The sequence below is a fragment of the Procambarus clarkii genome, chromosome 89 (genome assembly GCF_040958095.1).
Source record: "Procambarus clarkii isolate CNS0578487 chromosome 89, FALCON_Pclarkii_2.0, whole genome shotgun sequence".
Lineage (NCBI taxonomy): Eukaryota > Metazoa > Arthropoda > Malacostraca > Decapoda > Cambaridae > Procambarus > Procambarus clarkii.
This window is the reverse complement of record NC_091238.1, coordinates 7,214,728-7,240,047: the sequence shown is the minus strand read 5'-3', so window position 1 is coordinate 7,240,047 and position 25,320 is coordinate 7,214,728. Positions and strand designations below refer to the sequence as shown.

The window sequence follows — 25,320 nt, the reverse complement described above, 5'->3', positions numbered from 1 at the left end:
TTCTGTACTATAGACAGTGCTATATAACCATACTGCAATAATGTTTTTTTTCTAATTAGTTATTTTGAGGAGGGTAAGGTGTTTGGTGCATTCATGACATAAGTAAAGGATATGAAAAGTTTCACATTAACCTTTACAAACAATTGGATTTTAAATAGTGTGTGTATGATGAGCATGTTTTCTTGTGAATGTCATAGAATATGTTTTAGCAACATAGAACTCTAAACCTTGTTTAGGTGTCCGGGATGATGTACAGTACTACTAATTATCCAAGCATAGTTACAGGATGAGAGCTACGCTTGTGGTGTCCTGTCTTCCCAGTACTCTTACATACTGCTGATGGTATGAAGTTTTCTTTATATACAATATGGTAAAAGTCAGCATTACAATAGCAAATCCTGAAGTCAGCAAGAACAAATGACAACAGTTATAAAAACCTCAAATGATGTGCTAATGGAAGGACACACTCATTTAATTGATTAATTTATAGTTTAAATATAGTTTATAATTTACAACTGTGTTTTCCATGCCTTTAAGACAAGCAGTCTCACTGCATCTACTACTCAACACTATCTTCTTGGTTATAGAATGATTACTTTACCAAAACAACATGCAGAGAATTTCATTTTATTTTACTACCCATATTTATTATTATTATTAACACTACTGCATAGGTCTATATGTTAACTACTATACATACTAATCACAGTACTTTAATCACTTTCAATATTTCTAATGCTGTCTTTTTAATACCCAAGATTTCTTTCTAAACTAATAGATTTGCCAATGCAAAAATCATTGTGAAAATATCTTAAAATTAGCAGTTACTTAAATTTCAAAGTTCATGCATTCTTGTTTTATTAAAAGAAACTTTTTTTTTTTAACACTTTCGTGCTTGGCGCACGAGCGCTGCAGACTTTCCCGAAATGCTCCCGATGTTTCAGGCGAGCGTGCGGCGACACTGAAATGTGTATACTCGTTTCAGTTTTCTCACCTTAATTCTCGTGCTACGTCGTTCCTTGTGGTATCATTGTGTTCGCAATAGAGTTCCCTACAGGGATGTATGCATACAAGGTTCAAAAGCCCGGCATGAACCCCCCCCCCCCACAGCAAATCCTAAAGTCAGCCAACTGTTACCCGTGAGCGAGCACCAATTTGCACACCCGCAACCTAATGTGTACACTCTTTTCAGTTTGATAACATCAATTTTCGTATTGTCTTTCATTTTGGTATCAAATTGTTCGCAATATAAAGGTGCACATTTTAAAACTATCCCATAATAGAACAATAAATGGAATTTTAAAAAATATTTTAACCAGGGACGCAACGTGCGTCCCCGGCTCGCACACGTGAGAAAAATAACGGACACACAGGCATGCCAACTTGCGGTAAAGTGTTAATACAGTAATTTATGGGTGTGATGCTCAGCATTGATTTTAATGCTGTATTTTATATTAATTGCAATAATGGATAATTTGCTACAATTAAAATCATTTTCCATCACAAACAAAAAATATGTTAAGATACACAAGACCACCTTAAAGGTCAGTCATATGCAATGACTGTCAACCAATTCTTTAGAAATAAAGTTATTCCATGATCGGTTAGATATGAGAAAAACAACAAATTATTGAAAAAGAACATAACTGTACTCTTACTGTTCTGGGAAATAAATGCGTAGTTTCAATTTGTTAGCCATGTTGCCCATCAGCCAGCCACCTGTGATGTCACAAGGAGGGATTGACAAATCACCATTATCAGGAATCTCCTGATATAATCTGGCTGTCTGGTCATCCAAATCTGGAGCAGCATGCAAGTATATTTTAACTAGTGACCTATTAGGGAAATTAAGAAATGACCTATTAGGGAAATTAAGAAATGTAACCCAAATATTACTTACAACTTAAGGAAAGTCCATTCATTAAGCATAATATATTTTAATGACCCTACATTGCAATGGCAGAATTAATATTACAGCAAAATGTTACCCCTTGAAGACAATATTTTTCAGCCTGTCGTTACAGCTCAAATCATCACACCCACAAGAAAATTTTCAGGAGTTTAATCATGTTAATTTCTCTCATTCCGTTACTTAAAATGACTACATATTAACTAAAGACTAAGTTATTATAAGTGATAAAGCACAACAAAATGCATTACAAAACCTGTCATATTATGGTATAAACTACATGTTAAGTTTTTTGTTTCCAATTTGTAGGTAACCTTAATTTTTACTTATGTTGAATAATTATTTGTTTAATTCAAGTATAGAGTATTTTATTATTTTATATACTAATTGCACTGACAATATTGAATAAACCTTAAAACTATCATTCTCTTTTCCAGCTGGTGCTTAGTTCAGAAACAATTTCATGTTTCCAAGGCATTATTTATTAGATATATAGACTTTACAGGATTCTTAAAATTTGTGCTTTACTACAACTTACAGATTTTAAGAACTAATAAAAATCATTGACATTTTAAAATTCTATCCACAATACACCAACTCTCCCATAACAATGGCACCCTCTGATCAACCAACATGTTAGGATTTCCTATGAAGCAAATTATTTGTATAGAGCGCCTTTGATGGTATAAATTACAACCATATTTAGGCTATGGAAACAATACTTAAAAAGCCCGATTCCATTTGATAGCCTGAATAATATCCATATAATGAACCCTAGCTAAAAATGTTGATACCAATTCATATTCCAACTGTCCACCTTGGCGATCTGATGCTCCTCCTCTCATCTCCTCCATTCTTCTTCTCTGTCCAACATTCTTTTTTCCATCTGTGCTGTGTGTTCGTGAGAGCCGAGCTTCACATAGCACTTTGGTGGTAAGACACAATAGCCACTGCATGATCTAGAAGATAATACACACGAAGTTACAGGAAGTTTTGCTTTGTTTCTGAAAACAGACATTGTTAAGGCTGAAATGGGAGGCATTTTTTTAATTTTTAAAAGGGAGCATAAGGTATGGTATCTAAGGTTGTATGAACATAATTCAGTTGTTTTTGGTGAAGTGCTGCAAAACTAGGTGTGTTCATCTCAATGTTCTGTCATTATGTCATGGCACACGTGATGACTTTATGTACAAAACTTCCACATATCTTCAATAAAATGCTCACAGAAAATACTGGAACTTTAAAAAGATGAAAAAACATCTCTCCTCTGTGTTTAATGGAAACTCACAAGTAAAAGCAGATTCAAAGTGAACAGAACACCAGCTTTTATCTAGCTTATTTGTTCAGTGTGTTAAAACTTGACATCACTGAACATAACCCCCTTAAAGAAGCTTTCCCCAAAAACTTGAGAACAAACATTCAAGAATTCATTAAAATACATGGGGTTATTAAAGAAAATTGAGACAGTGTACTGCAGCTGCACTGTCTTGTAGCTAGCTATATCAAAAATTTAGTGAAACCGCAAAAATCAGAATACTGTACCACCAAAAAAAAGATTTGAAGCAACGGTTTCAAGCTCAACAAGCCACAATGTAGAACTGAGAACAGGAGATGCTGTTTCACCCATAGGGTTATAAACCCATGGAACAATCTATCTGCTGAAGCCATAAATGCCAAAACTGTTGGATTTTAAAATACAACTAGAAAAGATCATCGGAGCAAATGGGGAAGCCTTTGCCAAGTCGCCGGCTTGTCAAATATTACCAGAACAAACGAGGACACCTTCAAGAGAAAACAAGATAGTTTTCTTCAAGAAGTGCTGGACCAACCAGGCTGTGGTGGATATGTGGGCCGGCGGGCCGCTCCAAGCAACAGCCTGTTGGACCAAACTCTCAAGTCAAGCCTGGCCCCAGGCTGGCCTCTGGGGTAGAACAACTCCCAGAACCCAATCCAGGTACAAAAATAAAATTAAATTAGTAACTGCCTCACCACAGACGCTAATTACTCAGCTCAGAGACTGTTGTTAGCCATTTCTTGATGCATTTATGCTACAAAAGCCACTGACATTCATTAAACTGCATAACTAGCATCACAAAATTGTTGCTTGCTTAGCTAAATGAAATTTGGAGTTTGGTTCCTGAGCCCATTATGTTCCTCTGTAACTTTTTCCACTACCTCCCCATGGGATGAAAATGGGGTGCATAATAAATGAACAAATCAATCAACTACTGGAAGACTTTATGGATATCTGTTTGTAGGGTTTCCGTGTCTTCTACAAAAAAGTACATTTTCATGCTGATTTGGTATTATCCACAAAAGGTGATAGGAAAGACTTGGTACTGTGTTCCAGAGAGGTAGAGTGCACAACCAAGGTGGCCTCAAGGCATGTAGGGAATGAAAAGTCTAAAATAGATTAAATTAATGAAGAACTACCATGAAATGCTCCGTACTGGATATCTCCCTTAATTAAGGAAAGTTTCGAGAGGAAACAAGACGTCAGAATTATAAATGGCAAGATATATAGATAAATGAACAGATATGGTTCACATAGCCCTAGTGATGCTCCATGAAAAGTTATAAGAAACATCATACATTACTAAATACTGTATGATTTATTCTTACCTCAGTGTGCGTGGGCAGCGTAAGTGCACGTCGACTCAACCATTTGCTTGGAGCCCAGAGTATCAACTGGCATAATGTTGCTGCAATGTTTACACTGGGTCGCTGGCAAAAGGAAAATATTTTAAAATAAATTTACATGCCTGTTCACAAATAAAGAGATACAGTACTAGTTTAGCCTTGCATTACTGCAAAGAGAGCTAGGAATACTGTACTTACATTTCAATTCATCCCACATATTGGGTTCACTACAATCCAAGCCCCAATCATGCATTCCAGTAACAGATTATTGTAATACCAGTATTTTCCAAAACTAAATTGTCTTTTATTCATGCAGGGAATGTCTTCTGGGGAAAACAAATGTAAATCTAAATTATGCATCACCAAGAACTGTCACTCAGCTGTTCAAAACTTAAAAAAAAAAAAAAAAAAAAAAAAAAAATGTATACTTGCACAAATACTGTACTATATATACAGTACTTTATAAAACAAGAACATATTGTATGAATAAAGAAAAGTGCAGATGGCATATTGGCCCTTGCAAGACAACAACAATTTATACCCAACCAAACCCATTTATATATTTGTCTAACCTCCACTGAAAATCTAGCAAACCCACATTTATTATCTTATCTAGCAATTTGTTCCATAAATCAATAATCATTTTTCCTAAACTAGTATTTACTCAGGTCCTTTCCAAATCTGAACTTATCCATATTTATTCCATATTCAGGAAAATAAGCATAAAGTTTCCTAACCTCGAAATTAAGCATCACTTTCAAAGCCAATCAAAACACCACATTTCTAACATCTACTTAATTAGAATTTAAAGCCATAAAGTACGCACATTTCTTGGGTTACGGCGTAAAAGGTCATGAATCAAGTGTTTCACAGAAGACGGAACACACTTTGGTAAACGAGGCAACTGAGACTCTTTGTAGGTAGCAGAGTCCAAATATTTGGGTCTGTTTCCTAATGTATTCTGCTGAGAACCACAAAATGGATTTTCAAGTCCATAAATTTCATACGCCAGAGCTCCAACTGCCCATAGATCTGAGTGAGTGAAGTTCACAGATCGCAAGAGGCCAGGTGTAGCAGTCTTAACCTGTGAACAAAATAAGCCAATTATACATTTAGTTTGCACCTATATGCAAATTCAGGAAATATGTTCGTAATTGCTAAATAAATTACAGTACAAATAGTTTTTATTACACAAAAATTAGTCATTTACTAACTATCTGAAACTATTTCCTTGGTAAAATACTAAGCTTCCACCTGTGTCCTCTTATTTGTGTTCTACCCATGCAAAATAGTTCGTCTTTGTCCACCCTGTCAATTCCTGAGAATTTTGTAGGTGATGATCATCTCTCCCCCAACTCTGTTGTCTTCCAGGGATGTGAGGTTTAATTCCTGCAGCCTTTCCTAGTACAGTAACTTGTACCTCTCAGCTCTGGGACTAGTCTGGTGGCATAACTCTGAATCTTCTCTAACTTTGTCTTGTGTTAACAAAGTATGAACTCCAGGATTGGTCTAACCAGTGATATACAGGTACAGTACAAGGTTCTGGATTCCTTAATCACTTAACTGCACCAACCGAGTATTCTCAATCGGTGGGAAACTGCGCCAACCAAGAAAACTCTGATTTTTTCGTACCCATTCTAAATGTGTGCGCGGTTGGTTGTGTACGAAATGGATTCTTAGGACCTCCAGTGAGAGGCAGCCATCTTAGAAAAAATCCCCAGAATGCCCTAGGGCTGCTGGCTGGGTTAGTACTGAGTGAGCAACCATGAGTGGTGCACGTGCCTCTGGCTCCCAAACACCTGTCTGACAGTGTTGAAATATCGTTCTCTGTCCATAAAATTCAAACCTTATTGTTTGAAGAACAGAAGGGTCATAATATTGGTGAAGCTAGGCGCAATAAGGACCTAACACAAAGGTCGGATGTAAGTGATACAGCACTGACGAGGACAATATAGCGAGCATATCCAGTTGTAGCTTTGAGCGCCACTCTTGCCCACCCATGTCATCTCCAATTTTTATAGATGATACATAGATGAATCGTTTACTACATTCAGTGATGATTCATCTGATAGAAGTATCATAGATTAACAGTGTTAACGGCTTCCATGGTGGTGTTTTCCATAGATATTTTCAAGAAAAGCTGAATCTCTTCTTGACTCATGGACACACTTTGCGGCTGGCTGAATCTCTTCGTGTGTGGGACCTTACAAAGTGATCTTTTCCTGTAATCTTTTCAAGACTACCTTACGTTTTACAAGCTTGGCTACATACCACCTACAGGTACTAATGCCAAGGGTGTACGCGAGTGCGTTATTTGCAAGCACACTGAACGAAGAAACAGGAAGGGAAAATCTATCTGTACCTGGTGCAACGAGATCGAAGTCGCGCTGTGTACCATGGACTACTTCGTTAATTATTACTCACTTCCAAAGTACTGAGTGTGTAATACAGTGTGTTACTGTGTAAATAGTGTATGAAACTGTACATATTGTAATTTTAGTGAATTTTTAACAAGTAATATTGCGACAATAAACATTTATTGTTGACACATTAATGACATGTATCACAGTTCCATGGAACATTATGAACGTTCTACTGTATACATATTGTAAAGGACACAAATATGCATATACGATAAAAAAAAACAAATAGAACCGCATTGGAAATACATAGAACAAATAATTGAAAATATATTTGTGGCAACATCCGGTGCTTGAATGGCCCGCGCGACCGTGTCTGGGCGTGTCACGCACGGGCGACCAGCCCCTGATGACATCACAGCGCACCTTGTCCACGTCCCCACAGCCAAAGTAAGTGGAATTTGGTATTTATGTTTACATAGATATGTTCAGGGAAGGGAATTTATCATTTTACGAAGAAAAAAGAATTTGTTGGGAACACGTTATTTCATGTGCACAGGGGGAATTTCACAATAAACTCAGCGCAGCACGGTGGTTAAGGAAGTGTGTTTGGAAGTCCAAACAAGAAATGATAAACAAGAAGCGGATCTTAGGCAAGCAATGAACTGGTAACCAACAGTAAACGGGTACAAAACACTGTCGATAGAAGTCCATAATAATTTTTGGATGTTTAGAGAAGGAAATTTCATCTAGGGTGGACTGAGCAGTAGAAGAGATGATAATCATAGAAAAAATAGTAGGATTAGGAGAAGGCCTAAATTCAAAGGAACATGTTAGTGATTTTAGGAGAATAGGAAAATATGAGAAAGACAAGAACCACCCCTTAAGGGTGACGTCTAATGGAGTGAAGTATATGACAGAAGTGCTTCGGAATACCAGAAAATTGCAATGTGACGAGGATGGCAAACTTTGGTCAATAAGACAAGACCTCTCAAAAGAGGACAGAGAGAAACTGAAAATGAGCCTGATTGAAGCAAAACATCTAAATGGGGATAGAAATGAAGAAGAAAGGAATTCTTTTTTCTACAGTGTCAGGGACTGGAAAGCTTGTGAAATGGTACATAAAGACAAAGCAACAAAATCATTAAAGGAAGGGGTGTAAAGAACAAAGGGAAGGGGAACATATCCCTGAAAGTAGTACAGTATATACCAACATAGATGGAGTGAGATTGAAAATATTGGAGTTGAAATATATAATTCAGCTCAAAGTCCCAGATATTGTTGCATTAACAGAGACGAAACTTGAAGAAAATATATTAAATGAGGTCGTATTCTCAAGGGGCTACTCAGTTTGGAGATGTGACAGGAAAACTAGGAAGAGGGGGAGGAGTGGCTGTGCTGGTGAAAGAACACCTGAAGGTAAAGAATCAATATTTGAAAACCCTTGAGATATTGACATAATGGCATTGCAGCTCTGGAATCAAGATGATAAGCTGATAATTTTAAATGCCTACAGCCCACCAGCAAGCAACACATGGACAAAGGAAGAACTGGATGACAAACGAGAGGGCCTCATAAAGGTCATGATAGAGATTATGTTAAGAGCTGGCAAAGATAAATCCCGATTGTTGATACTGGGGGACTTCAACTTTGGCAATAGACTGGGAGGCCTACGAGGCAAGAACAGAGGACATTTGGACAGGCAGGTTTGTAAACCTCATCTTGGAGACATTCATGTATCAACACGTCAAGCAGGCCACAAGAATGAGGGAAAGGAATATTCCGTCAGTACTGGATCTAGTATTCACCAGGAAAGAAGAAGAGGTATTTGACATGCGGTACCTTCCTCCCTTGGGAAAGTGTGATCACGTCCTCTTGGACATTAAATACGCTATGCGATATAATCTAGTAGGGAATGGGGAAAGTGAAACAGCTGTTAAACCCAATTTTAAGAGAGGATGCTATGGGGAACTTAGAAATTTTTTTCATGGGGTATAATTGGACAGACTTGTTGCTAGGCAAGGAAGTAAATGAAATGTATGCCAAATTTTTCAAAATATACGATAAAGGCACACAAACATTCATACCAAAACAGACATGCAAACAGACAGACAGATCAAGACACAAGCATGGAATCATTATAGAAAGAGACCAAACTCTGAAACATACCAGCGATACAAAGATTCAAGAAACAACTACACGTCAATAAGGAGAGAGGCAGAGAGGAACTTTGAGAACGGTATTGCAGACAAATGTAAATCAGATCCAGGCCTTTTCTATAAATTCATTAAAAGCAAGTTGCAGGTAAAGGATAATATTCAGAGGTTGAAAATGAGGGACAGATACACGGAAAATGAAAAGGAAATGTGTGAAACATTAAACCACTTGTAAAGTGGTAGTGCATCCTAGGCCAAATGTGTCATTCCTTACTACATGGCTATATTATTAATTAATGCAAATAAACTACTATTAATACTGTATTATACAGAAACTGACACTTCTGCAATATTTATAATTAAGCTAACCGATTAAATTCATGCATCAGCAATTTCTTACCTCGGGAGCCATTAATGCAGCATTGCCTTGCCTCGGGTCTGATTCACGAGAAGGAAAAGGTACAGTCATGTTGGATGAATCAGTAGTAACACTACAACCAAAATCAGTCAAAACTAGCAATGGGTATTGCTCTCCTTCAGCCAGTGAGAGAAGAATGTTGTCTGATTTGAGATCTCTGAAACAAACATTATCCTTTTACAATTTGTATGCACAAAGTTTACAGCTAATCAGTACCACATTTTCCACATCAACTGGATGTGGAGCCAATGTTCCAAAAATAAATAAAAGAGCAATTCACAAAATTCACAATATGGTCAATCAGGTTCTACAAAATCTCATTAGAAAAAAAATTGAAATAGATACAGCCTACAGTGTGCATGAAAGTGTACAACAACAGTTGTTTACAAATGTTGACAAATGAATGGCATAAATGTGAAAAACCAAGAAGTAGAGCAGTGGAAATGGATAATCTAGCTCGTGTGTGGTGTTAGAAAGGAATGAAAATATCATGGGACACACGAGTCAATAAACCACAAGACTAGGAAACGATTACTTATATATGGTCTGGGTTTGGTGACAAAATGATGACAAAACAAGGTGAAGAGACTGCACTAAAGCTAATCTAAGAGAAGTAAAGAGTAGGCCAAAAAAGATGGGCAGACATGCAGGCGAATGTGGACAATTAAGAAGACATAGGAGGAGTCAGTGCTGGGTGGAAAGCTTGTAACACTGAGGCAAATGTACTGGTGTTTTAACATACAGTAATCCCTATGACAATTTACAAGAAGCACTGTTCACATTGTCTAATCAAGAGGTATACAGTACTACTTATACTGCTGAATAATAAAATGAAATGATATTTCCCAATCTATTTTTTAATTGCAGTAACCTTCTTTCACTATATTGCTCATTTTGTTTTTCTCTTGGCTGATATTGGAAAACAGGGGATACAGTTATGATACTGTATGTATGAAATGTTTACACATTATTAAGAAAATCACAGCACTTTTTCCCATTACTGTAATTGCACAGTACAATTTTCCAATTTAGTTTCTGGCAAATTCTCGACAACCAATCAATTATTTTTACTCGGCAGCATTTCATAACTTCTGCACATAATCTATCAATGTCTGCATATTTCCCACACTTCAGCCTCTGCGCTGATGAGTATCTATTCCATAAATATATCTTCCAGTATTCTATAAAACATTTCAGTGCTGCATAACACAAGATGATCTTTGTTACTAAAGAAATCTCAAATCTTTTGCTGGTTACTATTACCTGTGAGCCACATTATGGTTATTGATATGAAGTACAGCCTCTAACAGCTGCGTCAGCAGTAGAAGCGATGTATGATCAGGAGGAGTGTGCCTAGTCAAGTATTCACGCAAACTCATATCATACCTGCAAGTGATGCACAAAATATATAGTAGAGATTGTCCTGGTTCAAAGGCAACCTACATAAATTATTTCCAAACTCATTGATGGAAAAAAAAAATCAATGCATTAAATAGTGAACAATCTTAAGTAACACAAAAGTAATATCTGTATCAGGTCTGTTAAAAGCAGCAAGAGTTGAACATTTCATGAACAATCAGTAGTGCATTAAGATTAGCAAATGCTTCTCTCTATCTACTTTTAAGTTCATTGTTTATTTCACTTGCATTAGTAATACAGTACAGTACTTAATTTCTTCTAGCAGCAACACCTAACACTAATAGCAAAAATAAATGAATCACAAATATATACAACTAAAATTATGATAATGTAACCAGATCAAAAACAGCCTGGCAAGGAAAGTAATAACAAAAAGTAAAACACACTCAAAAACCAGTGAAGAGCAGGGGTGCCATAGGCACAATTAGAGAGAACTGTATAAACATCAAGAGTCCACGGTTGTTCAACATCCTCCCAGCGAGCGTTAGAAATATTGCCGGAACAACCATGGACATCTTCAAGAGGAAACTAGATAGTTTCCTCTTGAAGAGGAAAACTAAACTAGATAGTTTCCTCCAAGGAGTGCCGGACCAACTGGGCTGTGGTGAGTATGTGGGTCTGCGGGGCCGCTGCAAGCAACAGCCTAGTGGTCTAAACTCTCACAAGTCAAGACTGGCCTTGGGCCGGGCTTGGGAAGTAGAAAAACTCCCAGAACACCATCAAGCAGGTATCATGTGGTGAACCAAGCAATTCTGAAGAGTGCATTCATTTATGCACATGTGAAAATTAAGCACAAAATTTATGTATGCACATGAATGCACCACCCATTAAATTTAGCAATATGTATTTTAATGTTTCTTTCACTCTGTGATTTGCAATTAAAACTTTTAAATTTAGAAACATTTTAACATTTTTCCATTTTCTTTTAAATTTTCAGTTAAAAGTTAATAATTCCTTAACAACTGCACCACAAAGTTACCTCTTAAGTGTTCAAAAGAAACTTGATAAACAACTGTATGTTAGACAGCGAGAAGTGGTGTCTAACTGCGTGGTTAACCAGACCACCAACCAGGGTCACCAGGACACCGATCCACTTCTAGGTAGCCAAGGTAATTATTCCATGTCACTAACAAGCCAACTGCCTTTGTCAATAATAGCCCATATGGTCTACATACATGTGCCTACTGACAAGTCATGCCTAGTCTCTCACCAGACATACATGGTGCCTCGTGCTTTAGTCATAATACTGTATGTACCACGCAATTAAGAATATCAATGTCAAGACAATTTTCACCTTTTCATAACGCAAAATAAACTCATGTTCCTGCCATATCCTCGTGGGTTAATTCGTGCTGGAAGTGCATCTGGATACAGGTGCATTGAGTCTTCTAGGAAGGGTATGCGATCAACAAATACACAGGGCATCTCCACAATATTTGGATGGGGTGGTAGATTCATGTGTTTACTGCAAAACCTGATGAAAAAAAATTCATCTAATTATGAAAGTTTTTTTACAAATTAAATCACATTTACACAGTATTTATAACCATTACACCAGAGCATGAACAGATGCTCAGGTGCTGTGTTTTTAGTGTTGGTGTTGATGATCCTGTTAATTCCTCATTTCTTTAATTAAGGTTAATGGGTATATGTAGTTTAAGTAGTTAATTGATATATTGCCACTCATCTTTAAGGAACTATTGGGCACAAATTCTAGAACCCCTGAGAAAAATACAATAACTATACCTCATCATGTCTTATTATCATTGAATTGTTTTGTTCCTAATCCCAGACCTAGTCATTTATAGTTTACCTTAAACCCACAAACCTAACATTTCCATACATTCAATCAACTTTAATATTAGTATCGCCCCTCAGACTTGCTGACATTTTAGCAAAATTTGTCTAAACTGCTAGGCACCATCAATAATACATATTTTGAATACATTGGCAACTTAATGCAAATAATAAGGGACAAAGTAAGAATACCTAGGTAGATAATACAGATACTACTTCACTTTCCACCAAGGTTCCAATTAACAAATCCTTGAGATTACTGAAGAATAAACTACCTTCCTCTTAACACTACCCATCCACTACCCTCCAATGATTTCATCAGCCCCAATACCCTCCTGTGCAAAAACTGAATTTTAAAAGGAAAGCATCTACTGATTAACCTACCCAAGTTGATCTTTCATCACCTCATTCTTTTTATATGTTTGCTGACAATTTATGTACAAATTTAATGTAAATTCTCAATAGTTTGTAAGATAAAGAAATATATACCTTTCCTGCCACTCAATTTGTTCTTCATCCAATTGTAAACTTCTTGCTGGAATCATTTCTTTATACATAGCTCTAAGAATAGCAGGAGCATTGGACTCAGCTTCATAGTTAAACATCATCTTCACTGCTAAGGGGTATTCTTGTATATTAGTCTTTTCTTTGACCACTGCTGGAAAGAAAAATAACCAAAATTATTCTTGCTTAACACACAAATTACCCTGCAAAAAAATATTAAATAAAGATTCATTAAATTAAGAACTTGTGTAAAAAACATTTAAAACTCTGACTCGTGCATTCACTTAATGCTATCTGAACTAACTATACTAGAGGGAGATCATTCTAAAACATGACAAAAATACATTATAGAGCAATGGAAGTACAGTATGTTTATTAAAATAATGCAGTTTTAACAATCTTGTCTTAGCCTACATGTCTATTATACCAAATTACAAGATAACATTTACATAACTACGTTTGTCTCACACTGACTCTTCCAACCACAGCCATTTATTAAATAGCTACTGTATATGTAAAATTTCAACCATGCATTTTTTAACAGTTGGCCTCTTCAAAAATATTTAAAATTTAGAAATATAGTGTAAAAGAGAACTATAAAGGAGAAAACAGAAAAGTTCATTAAGAAGTGCAGAGGAATGGAGACATTTGAACAATTAAAAGATGAGAAGAGAAAGAAAATTCTAAAAGAAAAAGATACGAGCAAGAGAGAGCAACATTTGTTCATTGAAGTTTCCAAAATATATTTCTTTATTACCCGATTCATGATGTGTAGTTGTTGGACTGGCCACAGCCCCTTGAACAGATTCCATGGTCAATGTCCTCTTCATGTTGCTGCTCGACTTCTCTTCTGTCTTGAACTTGACACGTTTAGTGTGATCCTGTGGCTTCTGAGTATTGCAGGCCAAACTTTCTGCTTCCAATTCTACACTCAACTCATCTATATCAATTTGACGCAAGTCAGTTAAAGAAAATTCACGATCCAGATTCATTCGACTTTCATCCGAACCACTGAAAGATTCTACTTCTTCAGTGACAGGAACAAAGAATGATGCCATTTGTTCATCTTGCATTACCACCTCGTGCTGTTCGAGTGGCCTTATTGGAGACTCTGACCTTTGTCGCTTCAGAGGTTGAGAAGCGAAGTCCTTAACTTCGGGCTCATCTTAAATAAATTTAGAGCAATATATTCTTTGATTAAGCAACCTAAATGTCTAGGAAATTAAAAGTAAATAATTAATGGAAAGGAGCAAGCCTTCCCATTAATACAAGACTGTGTTGCTGCACCAAGTATAAAAATGCAAAATGCAAGGAATTTTAAACTGACTCCACAAATCTGACACCTTTCTCAACCATTACATTTCAAGTAATCCTTTTATAATACAAATTTGTAAATTTAACGGAATGAAACCTTGTATAAAAGGGTAAGCATGGTAAAATAATAAAAGATTAATAATTGGGGAGACTATAAAATAAGAAAATATAAATTATGCCTACATATAGGACTTTTGGCAGGTAAGATTAAAACCATAGCCTACTTATAATTATATATTCCTTAATATATGCACCATTATCATTTTCCTTCACACTTACCATAAACAAATTTGTTTAAAAGTAACACACACCTGCATTCCATTTGGCAGCGTATACTACAGCACTGCAGCCCTTATCAATGACTGGTCCTAGCACAAAGTCAGTCAAGGAAAAGACATGCTCAGCTTCAAACTCTTCAAATGATTCATCCTTCCCTTCTTTCAAATCTTTCTGATGTTGCCAGTATTCAGGATTGTGTAGCCATCCTGCTCGAGAGATGGCTTCCTGCAAAAATATTCTGTTAACCTCATTCCTTCCTGAACTGTAATAAACAGGTTCAACTGTCAAGAATATGAACATAAATGTGAATGAATCAATTTTTTATGGGCTAATTTCCATGCATGGATAAATTGCCTTCACACAATGCACAAGTATATAATATTATAATTTAGCCCTTTTGCAGGCTGTTTCATTACAGTATCATAAAACAAGATACATACAAGTATGTACTGAACAGTACAATACTCTACTTCATTTGGCTCCTTGCAGTTCTCAACTCACAATCAGGAATCCCAGGTTCAGTTTCCAGGCAGAACATAAATGGTTGGGTACATTTCCTTTTACTTAATGTTCTGTTCTCCCTAGCAGTAAATAGCTACCCAGGAGTTAGGCAACTGATTTGGGGTTGCATCCTCGGGAGGATCAGTTTGGCCTTCGTAACAGAGGAGACATCATCTACATACCAGATCTTCAAGTCTGAACATTTACCTGAATCTACTTGAGAGCCACAATATCTAGTGGGCTCAACAAGGCTAGGAAGCTGGTGGCTTGTCAAAGGTACCCCCACCCCATTATTCCTGAGGAATTTTTAAAGTTCAAATTCAAAATAAAGCAATGTTTTGGCATTTATGACTTTGGCAGGTAAGCAATTCCATGGAATTATTACCCTAGTAGATAGGGGTGCCCAGCAGTGCCCAGGTCTTCCACACACCCATGTCCTGTACAGTCTTGTCTCTAAGTTCCGTTTCTCATGGTATTCCCCTTAGGAAGTTCCTCATCTCGTCATATTTCCTCTTCGGTAATTTTGTCTTTTCCCTTCCGATCCCATCCTTGGATAGGTTATCCCTACCTCCACCATGTACTCAAATGTCAATACACTGTGGTCACTCATTCCTATGGGGGCTTCAACTTTGATATCCCTTATTTCTGACTCATTCAGGGTGAATATTAAGTCGAGTCTAGCTGGTTCATCATTGCCTCTCACTCTTGTGGGTTCCCTGACGTGCTGGCTCAGAAAGTTCCTTGTTGCCACTTCCAAGAGTTTAGCTCTCCATGTAGTTCCTGTTATGTAATCTCTGAACCCATCACAGCCCAGAATTTCCATCTCATCAAAACTCCAGTCCTTCCTTATCAGCAGGGCCACTCCTCCACCTCTTCTCCCTTCCCTCTCTTTCCTTACTATATAGTACTCCTTTGGAAACACAGCATCTGTTATGACTCCTGACAATTTTGTTTCCATGAGTCCTATTACATCTGGGTTTTCTTCTTGCGCCCTTTCTGCCAGTTCACTTGCTTTATTGGTAATCCCATTAATGTTTGAGTACATTATCTTGAAGCTCACTTTCCTATATCTATTTTCACCCTCACTCCCCACAAGTGTAGGAAGTTGTTCCATGGTCATTGCTACTTGGGTAGGCTCATCCTCCTGTGAGGTAGTTGCCAGGGGTTCAGGGGCAACCCGTTCTCGCAAATTTAATAAGTCAATATTGACTTATTAAATATGTGCATAGGTGACATACTTAACATAATAGTTTCCCTTGAAAAGCTTCATAGAAAACACCGACCTTACCTAACCTACTTAGTATGTTAAGATAAGCATCTTATTGCTTCGTAATTACAATTATTACCTAACCTATACCTATAATAGGTTAAGTAACAATTGTAATTACGAAGCTATAAGATGCTTATTTTAACATACTAAGTAGGTTAGGTAAGGTCGGTGTTTTCTATGAAGCTTTTCAAGGGAAATTATTATGTTTAGTATGTCACCTATGCACGCAACTAATAAGTCAATATTGACTTATTAAATTTGCGAGAATGGGTTGTCAGGGGGAGGTGGAGTGGGGGATGGAGGGCTTAGGTCTTCCCCAGGTCTTCTTCCTGCTTGGGGCAGGAAGAAGTCCTGGGGGGTGATTCGACTCGACTCAACTATGTGGAAGCTGATCCGAATTGCATTTCTCCTTTGTAAACGCACATTAATGACACTATGGCATTAATCTATGCTAGTTAGCATTGTAAATGTGTAGCCAAGTTTGTGATATAAAAAATAATTAAAAAAATTGCTGTAACAATCTTCATTAATCCCTAAGTTCTGAGAGTGCCTTTACCAGTCAAATTTGTTGACTTACAATCGGAAACTCCAGGTTCGAATCCAAGACAGAACAGAAATGGTTGGGTGCGGTTTCCTATCACCTAATGTACCTGTTCACCTAGCAGTAAATAGGTACCCAGGAGTTAGCGTGCTGTGGGGTTGCATCCTGAGAAGGGTCAGTAATTTGACCCTAAGGGGGTGGGGGCTCAATACACGTCACCCATGTCTATATACACTGGCTGTCTGTCCTTGGACAATAAATTATTATTAATATCTAAAACATCTTCACAATCCCCGCCCCACCGTCAAACACTCCCCCATTTCCTCCAGCATATATATACTTCGTCTCCTCCTGGCGAGTACAGGTCTTCAGTCCTCAGTCTTCTCCCTCCCTGCCCACAAACGCCCTTCTCTCGCCTCTCCCCCGTTGCCCACATATTCTTCCCCCATCAAAGTAACCAAAATGTTGTGCCCAGAATGCTAATATTTTATGTCATCTTAACATGTTTTGAAATTGAATAAAGTACTGTACAGTATCTTAATTCACTAGTACTGTGTTAAACTACTGTAATGTTAAAGTCTATGGACTCGATGCTGAATATTTCACATCCATGATCTCAATGAGATAAGCCACATCATGTCTAGTTTGTAGTGTTGTTACTCCTGATGCCTTCGACCATTTCTGGTATGAGAATTTTACCTGAATTCACGTGAGGACCACCATCTATTTAATGGCCTTAACAGGGACAGAAAGCTGGTCGCTTGGGTAAAAAAGCATCTCATGTTTTCTGCCCTACATTTTGGCTTGTTGAGCTTGAAGCTTTTGCTCCTTGCATGTATTACACATGACCTAGTCCTGGGATAATTTTGGTCACTGTTCAACTTCTCCAAATACTTTATTGGCCTTTTCTTGGTTCGAGTTAAAACGAGTAGACTAGTCAGATTAGCACTTACTACCTGAGTAAAGTTGGCAGTAATATGGGCATTATTGCTCTGGCCCGTGAAATAACTGTACCTGTAGCTATTTTTGTGAGTTTCGTAATGTGTACAAATTGCATAATAATGTAAAGCTAAGATCCCCCCTTTCCTGAGCCTCGTGATTTTAGTTGCAAATGGCTTGGCGCAATGAAACTACAGTACTTCACTTCCATTATGTTTTATTGTATATATACATTTAAAGCTATTTTGTATATAACATTTGACTTGCGCACTTTACCAGTACGTACAGTGAAGGGATACGATCATAAATATATAATTATTGGTAGGGTCATGTCTCAATATCGCTTTTGTTCCATTGCACACCAAGAAGTTTATTCTTGTGTGGACTGCGTGAGTATTGGGAACGCTTCACGGAGGCTGCTGTATCCTCTCCCCCACACACACTTCCCGCAGAAGCTTCAAGGTCACAACGATTAACCAATGTTTACGTATTTATCATTTTACTTTGGCCTTTCCTCTACATTTTATTCTTACAGCCATAAATAATAATAATTTCATTTGGGTATTACTGGAATTAATAAGCACACACAACTAACACGTCTGCGTCAAGAGAATGAATTGAAGTGGCAACTGAATCTCACGGACTAAAGCATCAATCATGTTGCAACCATTTTTCTAATTCTTCCAGCATACATTGTCAGAATACCAAATTATCATACCCATGTATCATATAATAAGATTTATGGAGCGCGGTAAGTGAAACTAGTACAACCAGTGTGAACAGGATAGTGGAGGATACCTGACGAGCTGGGTCACCATTACCCACCAGGCCAGCAGCCATGACAAGTTCTGCAGTATGGGTGGTGAACCTGCGTCTTAAGGCTGGAACTTCTCAAAGCCTGCCTGCCTTCCTTCCTGCGTCTTAGAAGCCTTCCAGCCTTCACAAAGCCTGCCCGACTTCCTTCCTGCGTCTTAGAAGCCTTCCAGCCTTCTCAAAGACGACCAAATCTAAACTTATCCAATTTATATCCATTGTTTCGTGATCTATTTTCAAAACATTATTATCCCCTAATTGTTATGCCACTGGTACATTTCAATCATGTCACCCCTAACTCTTCGCCTTTCTATAGATAACATAAATTAAGTTTTTCAATCTCTTCTTACGGGAGGTTTCTAATTTGTGGGAATAACTAACATTCTTTGATGAACGCGTTCAAGGTATTTATGAACTTTCTAGAGTATGGCGACCAAAACTGAACTGTATAATCTAAATAGGCCCTAACACGAGGAAGATATAGCCGATGAATAATATTAGGCGTTTTATTGCTAACGCTTACAGTACCTACGGGCTCACCATAGCCCGTGCTACCTGGAACTGCTTGTTCCAAGTAGCGAATCTTTAACAACAACAATGCTAACGCTTCTAGAAACATATTCCAGTATTCTATTTGATTTGTATTTTGAACATTTAAACATTGATTATTTTTGCTTTGAAGTCTTACTAATCATGACAACCATATATTTTTCGCAATCAGACTGGCAATTTGAATACTATCCAGCTGATATCTTTCAACTACCATCATTGCCTACCCTCAAAACCTTACATTTGTCAGCATTAAACTGCATCTACTAATCATTCGACCATTTCAAAAGCCTATCCAGATGGTCTTGAAGTGATGAGTTTTTTTTTTTTTTTAGAAAATACACTATTTCCAGCGCTGACAACTTCATAACACTCCCCCTTCCCAAGTAAGTGTACAGTAAGCCTTACATCTATACGGAATACGCTTTTATTTAGGAGAAAAATACACTAGCAGAGAATAATATTTTCTGTGCGAGTACGAAATTGGTAAACATTTGTTACATAATTGGGAAAACGCTACCATTATCGATCGACTTATCGTACAAGTGATATGCTATTAAAGTAAGATGATAACCGACACAAACAATATTGTTCTAAACGTGAAAATACAAGGTAAAAACACGTCATCTTTAAAAAAAACGAGAGAATCAATATAATTAGATGAAAACCTTCGAGATGGATAATGGAACGACTCAGGTGAAGGAAGTAACTATGATGGAGGTCATGATCCAGGGATGTCCCAGTTGAGCACCACTCCTGGTTATTTCTGGCGCTGTTGTCACCGCTGACTCCATCACCTCTTCCCTCACTCCACCTCATTATTACCGCACCTCTACTCTAAGGTTAACCTACCTACCTACCTACCTTCCTTCCTCCCGCCTGCCCTCTACCTTCCTTCCTTTTTTTCTCCCCGCCCCCTTCCTTTCTCTCGCCCCCCTTTCCTTCCTTTTCCCCGCCCCCTTCCTTCCTTTCTCCCTCCCCCTTCCTTCCTCTCTCCCGCCTCTTCCTTCCTTTCTCCCACCCCCTTCCTTCCTTTCTTTTGCCCCCTGCCTGCCTGCCTTCCTTTCTCTCGCCCCCTTCCTTCCTTCCTTCCTTCTTTTCTCTCGCCCCCTTCCTTACTTCCTCCTTTTCTCCTGGCCTCTTCCTTCTGTATTGTTGACCACGTTGTGCTCAGTGATGTAAATCCACCTTATGCAAGCATTATATATCCAGTTGGACACCAATCTACAGTATCTATTTGTGATTTTACTCTATGTCCAAGTTTGACACCTCCCATGAAGCAACATGATGTAGGGCCTGATCCCAAGAATCTGCCCTCTCCAGTCCATGATAGAGACAAGAATGATGGAGTCCCCAACTACACCTAATATTCAAGATTGTGAATTGTCATATGGGATACCCAGTGACAATATTCCACCTCTCCTGGGAGATCATTATAGCTGGGATCATGTAATGTGTAATTAGTGCGATGAGAAGTACTTAAGTTATTTGCTGTATTCGCTTATTATTAGCATACAATCTAAAGGAGGGAAGAATGCGATACAGTATTTCTAAATATATTTGGTAGATAATTTGTTCTTTAAAGTTTCATTTATTATAATTAGTAATTCCTTTTATGAGATACTGTAATACATGTACATTTGATTTGTATTGTTTCAAATATTATATAGTTAACAGGTTGTAGTATTCAATGCTAGTTGTAGTATTTTGGTGTCTCGGTCAATTCTGGTCAGCTCACTGTCATTATCTCTTTATCCAATGCTTCTTTTTGGTTAATTTTTATGATTATTTTCCCCAGCTTTGTCTTATCAGGCCATATGTAATCTGAAACACTTTGACAAATATATAGGTTAAACTTGGCATAACTCTGGCACTCAAGATAAATACTCGATACTATCATGAGGACTAAAATCACTGATGTCAATTTATCATGAAACCTGTTATCACACAATCTATATACTGTATACAGTATCTTGAAACGTAACGTACCCCTGGAACTTATGGTATATATGCCTACCTACAGTTTATAGCTACGGTATAATAGTTGTGTTTTAATTCTACAGTTCATGCCTTAAAAATCTACAAGGGAAGGGAAGGGAATGGGTTTCTCACGTGATGTGCAGGCCATTCAAAGGAAAGTAAAAGGAATAAAGTCAGATACCCTTTCCTGCGAATCTTTTTTTTCATTTTTTTAGTGAAGAAAGCCTTGCCATTTTATATATAAAAAAAATTATTTGCCTTTCTTCTATCCTCTGACACGCAATGAGTATCTGGGGAGGGTTGCTTGTACAGTATACAAAAACCCGAGACAAAACATTTTAATCAATCACCTCCTCACACTAACAGTCCACTTCCAGGTTACGTGATTAACTCTAGTTGCAAAAGTTGATACTTGGCACTGAATTCAAAATGTTCTTTAAGTACTTTGCACAATCCAGTGATTCCACATTATTATATAACTAGGCAACATGTTACATAAATAAAACAACCCTATTTTCAAACAAATATTTGCCCAGATCTCTTTCTGTATCTTGTACTCTGTAACCAGGTGCCACAAATTTCCTTTTCATCACCCAATCAAGTAAGGTGAGAATAGATTCCTTCTAGCATTGATAAGTCAACACATTTACTCTATACATTATCTATGTTAATGCATTTAATCCCAGAAATGCAGTGCTTCTAGTAACATCTAAATACTGTATTCTAGTTTAGTCATTGATTTCCATGATACCAATGTTGAAGGCAATACCGTTATCCCAAAGTACCTTGATAACTCGGCAATTCTCCACAATCAGCTGTAATGATAGAAACAGCATAGATAAATGTTAATCAACAGTGTTAAGTGTAGGAAACTGTTCTGTTCTGTGTGAACTCCCATGTATCATTCTATTTGACCTATACAGTATGTTTATCTGTGAAACTATCTTTCATTGACACTTATGTAAAGTAACACTTATCCGTATTTAGTTTTATTTATACAGTTATTTAATAAAGTAATGTTAAGACATTAGATTTTCTCTGAACCTTGAACATTATTGTAATCTCAAGTGCTGAACATCTTTAAATATCCCATTTCTGACAATTCATTCAATTAATGTGAATTTGTAGTAGTACCGAGACACCACCTAAAGTTTGATTAGGACAAATGCCTAGGACAGTCAAAAGGCATTGCGTCTATAAATAAACTACCTCTCAAAGGGTCTAGTTTATGTAAAGAGACAAGGCTTCAAACTCTGAGTTGCCTTACTGCCCAAGCACTTTCTTGGAAGCTCCTATAAGATGCTGTCTCACCTAGGCGTCAACCTTCCTGAGTTGTCATAATTTCAGCAGTAGTTGGTAACACTTTCGGCCATCGGTGACGGATATTGCGTATATAAATAACTCTATGGTTGTCCAGCAGGGACACATTTTGCATCCAAAATTTAAATATTTGTTAAAATTCAATTTTTTCACCATCATTATGGGACGTGTTTTAAAATGTGCACCAATGTCTTCCTATTTTCTGTGATGGCCCATGTGACACAATGTCATGGAGGGACTGACTAGCTTTCAAGGTTTATAATTCAAATAAACCTGATAAGCATGGCATAAAGCTGTACATGCTGGCTTGTACTACAGATTACTCAGCTGGCTGCTAGTAGGAGAATCCCTCGTATTGTGGACAAACCCAACGTCTGACCAGGAACTTGAACCATTCCCTAATTCAGATCAAGAAGGGTCTGAAGTGTCATGTCTACTACAAGTCTGGTAAAAATAAGGACACTTTCTGGTCCAGTATTGGGCCTATTTGTACGAGTGAAGGTTCATACACGGAGGATGACAAAGAAGTTAGTGAAATCCTAAAAAAGCAGTATGAGGGCATGTTTAGCACTCCAATAAACAACATGAATGTGGAAGATTCAGACAATTTCTTTATGCATGATATCCAAACCCCTGTAAATATAACTGATATCAACACGAACGTACGAGATTTTTAATTTATTTATATATATCATACTGTGGTACAAACACTTATGTGAAGGAAGCAACACAAAAACGAATGATATTGTCACAAATAATGTCAGGAATGCATAACAAATGTAAAATAATGACAAAGCCGGTTTTTCACATGATATAATATATTTTATGGTATACACATTTGAGTGTGGGTGTGTGGATGGGTGCTCACTCATGGGTAATGCTCTGCGGATTTTCTGGTTTGCTGTGGATAGTGCGCCTGTTTGTTTTACCTTCTATTCATATATATCTCTTTAGAGAATTCTATTGCAAACAATTTGATACCTCAATGAACGATGTAACACGAAAATTGATGTGAGAAAACTGAAAAAAAAAGAGTACATACATTTTAGTGTGATTGCACTCTCACGGGAAATGCCAGGTCCACATTGGGGTGGGCTGGGGCGTGCACGCCGGACAGCTCAAAGTGTTAATGTGCAGTTTTTTATCCATTTAATATTGTTTAAGGATGGATTTACACCTAACCAGCTAAATGTGAAGCTGTCACAAAAAAAAAATGCATTTTCCACAGACACCTAACATTTTCCATTTTCCACAGATACATTGTAATGAACAACCTTAACCATTGTACACTTTGTCCATTACATACAGAATTCCTTTTCATAAATATCAAGGTGTGAAGTAGTGTGACTTCACTGTTTGCATAATTTTGATTAGCATGAAAAATCAATCCAATTTACAGTCATCTCTTGAAAAAAAACTAACAAAAAAAGTTATAAATACTGTACTTACTCTAATATTACAGCAGAGGGCTTCCAATTCATCTTCCTTGGTAACTAACCCCAGTTGTGACCCTGACACTAGTGTTACTCCCACCAGTGCAAAATAGGGGGCACTTTCCCCAAACACAAGTCGTTTGGTCGTGGATCGTTTAGCTTCAGCCCAGAGAGGTGCAGAGACTTTGCGAACCAAGCCCTGAACCCAGCGACTAACCAAGCCATTTGCTGGTACAGACAAGCCAGTGCTTACACCAGCACATGCCTGACCTTCACCAGCACATTCTGCAGCGCTCCTGCTCACCCCGGGACCCCCTTCACTCTGCCACTGTAAGAGAAAAAGTGTCTGATAAGCAATTATGAAAGTTTTTATCTTGCTGACACTTAGAAAATGATATTGCACTAATTCCTAGAGATTATCATGATTGTTATTCTACCACTAAAATAATTCTATAAAACGTTTGATGAATTAAAAAACTGGGCAGAGCTTCTACAATGACAGTGCAAGACGAGTTGTGTGCATATTCCTAACCAAACCTTACTCAGCAAATCATGCCAAGGCTATTTGAATGCATTGCAACTCATCCTAATACCATAGAAAACATTTATGATTTTTTTCAGGTTATATGGTGTATTTATATTACTATGGGAAGCCGTGTGATAGTACAAGTGTAGTGTGTAGTGTGGTGGGGCAAGGCTATAGGACCACACCAGACTCACCTTGCTCAGCTTGTGGCGAGCGTCGGGGGGTCGGGCCGACTGTTGGGACTGCTGCACCTGATTTATTTGTCGCCGTTGAGCTTCAAGTACTCGCCTGCCGTGGTGCACGGCGCTCTCTATCACAGCTCGCAGGCTCCACATCTTGGCCTCAGCCTCAGCCCGCCCCGCCGCCCATAATCGGACACCACCACCTCCTACCAACCACCACACGCCCACCGTTGTTCCTTCACCTCACTGATATTAACAAAACTTGAGGCCGTATTTGGCCTTGTGGCGAGTGTAGAATCCCGATAGAACTGTGGACAGAAAACCCGACGGTCGTGATTTGTAAGTAAATACGCAGCAGGAAGCAGAGCGGCACCGCGGGGGAGGGCAGCGGGACTCCCTCACAGCTGTGAGTGTGTCAGCTGACTGGCCACAACACCGCCGGCACGAGGGGCCCCCTCACCCCCACACTC

General features: G+C 37.9%; 1 protein-coding gene across 2 annotated transcripts; it reads right to left on the bottom strand.

The window, feature by feature from the left end:
* Positions 1–1,917: 1,917 nt before the first annotated feature.
* On the bottom strand, positions 1,918–25,284 carry LOC123773460 (PTEN-induced putative kinase 1). 2 transcript variants are annotated; one of them, XM_045767255.2, is made up of 11 exons: positions 24,863–25,284; positions 24,159–24,470; positions 14,829–15,021; positions 13,961–14,368; positions 13,189–13,357; positions 12,197–12,376; positions 10,747–10,869; positions 9,466–9,640; positions 5,376–5,633; positions 4,532–4,633; positions 1,918–2,868 (listed from the first exon to the last, which is right to left on the bottom strand). In XM_045767255.2, the coding sequence occupies exons 1-11, from the start codon at positions 25,001–25,003 to the stop codon at positions 2,632–2,634; spliced, it is 2,298 nt and encodes a 765-aa protein (XP_045623211.1). In that variant the 5' UTR covers positions 25,004–25,284; the 3' UTR covers positions 1,918–2,631. The 2 variants fall into 2 exon arrangements, with proteins under 2 accessions (XP_045623211.1, XP_045623212.1); XM_045767256.2 differs by having other exon boundaries at positions 13,189–13,354; positions 24,863–25,270.
* Between the last annotated feature and the right edge of the window lie 36 nt (positions 25,285–25,320).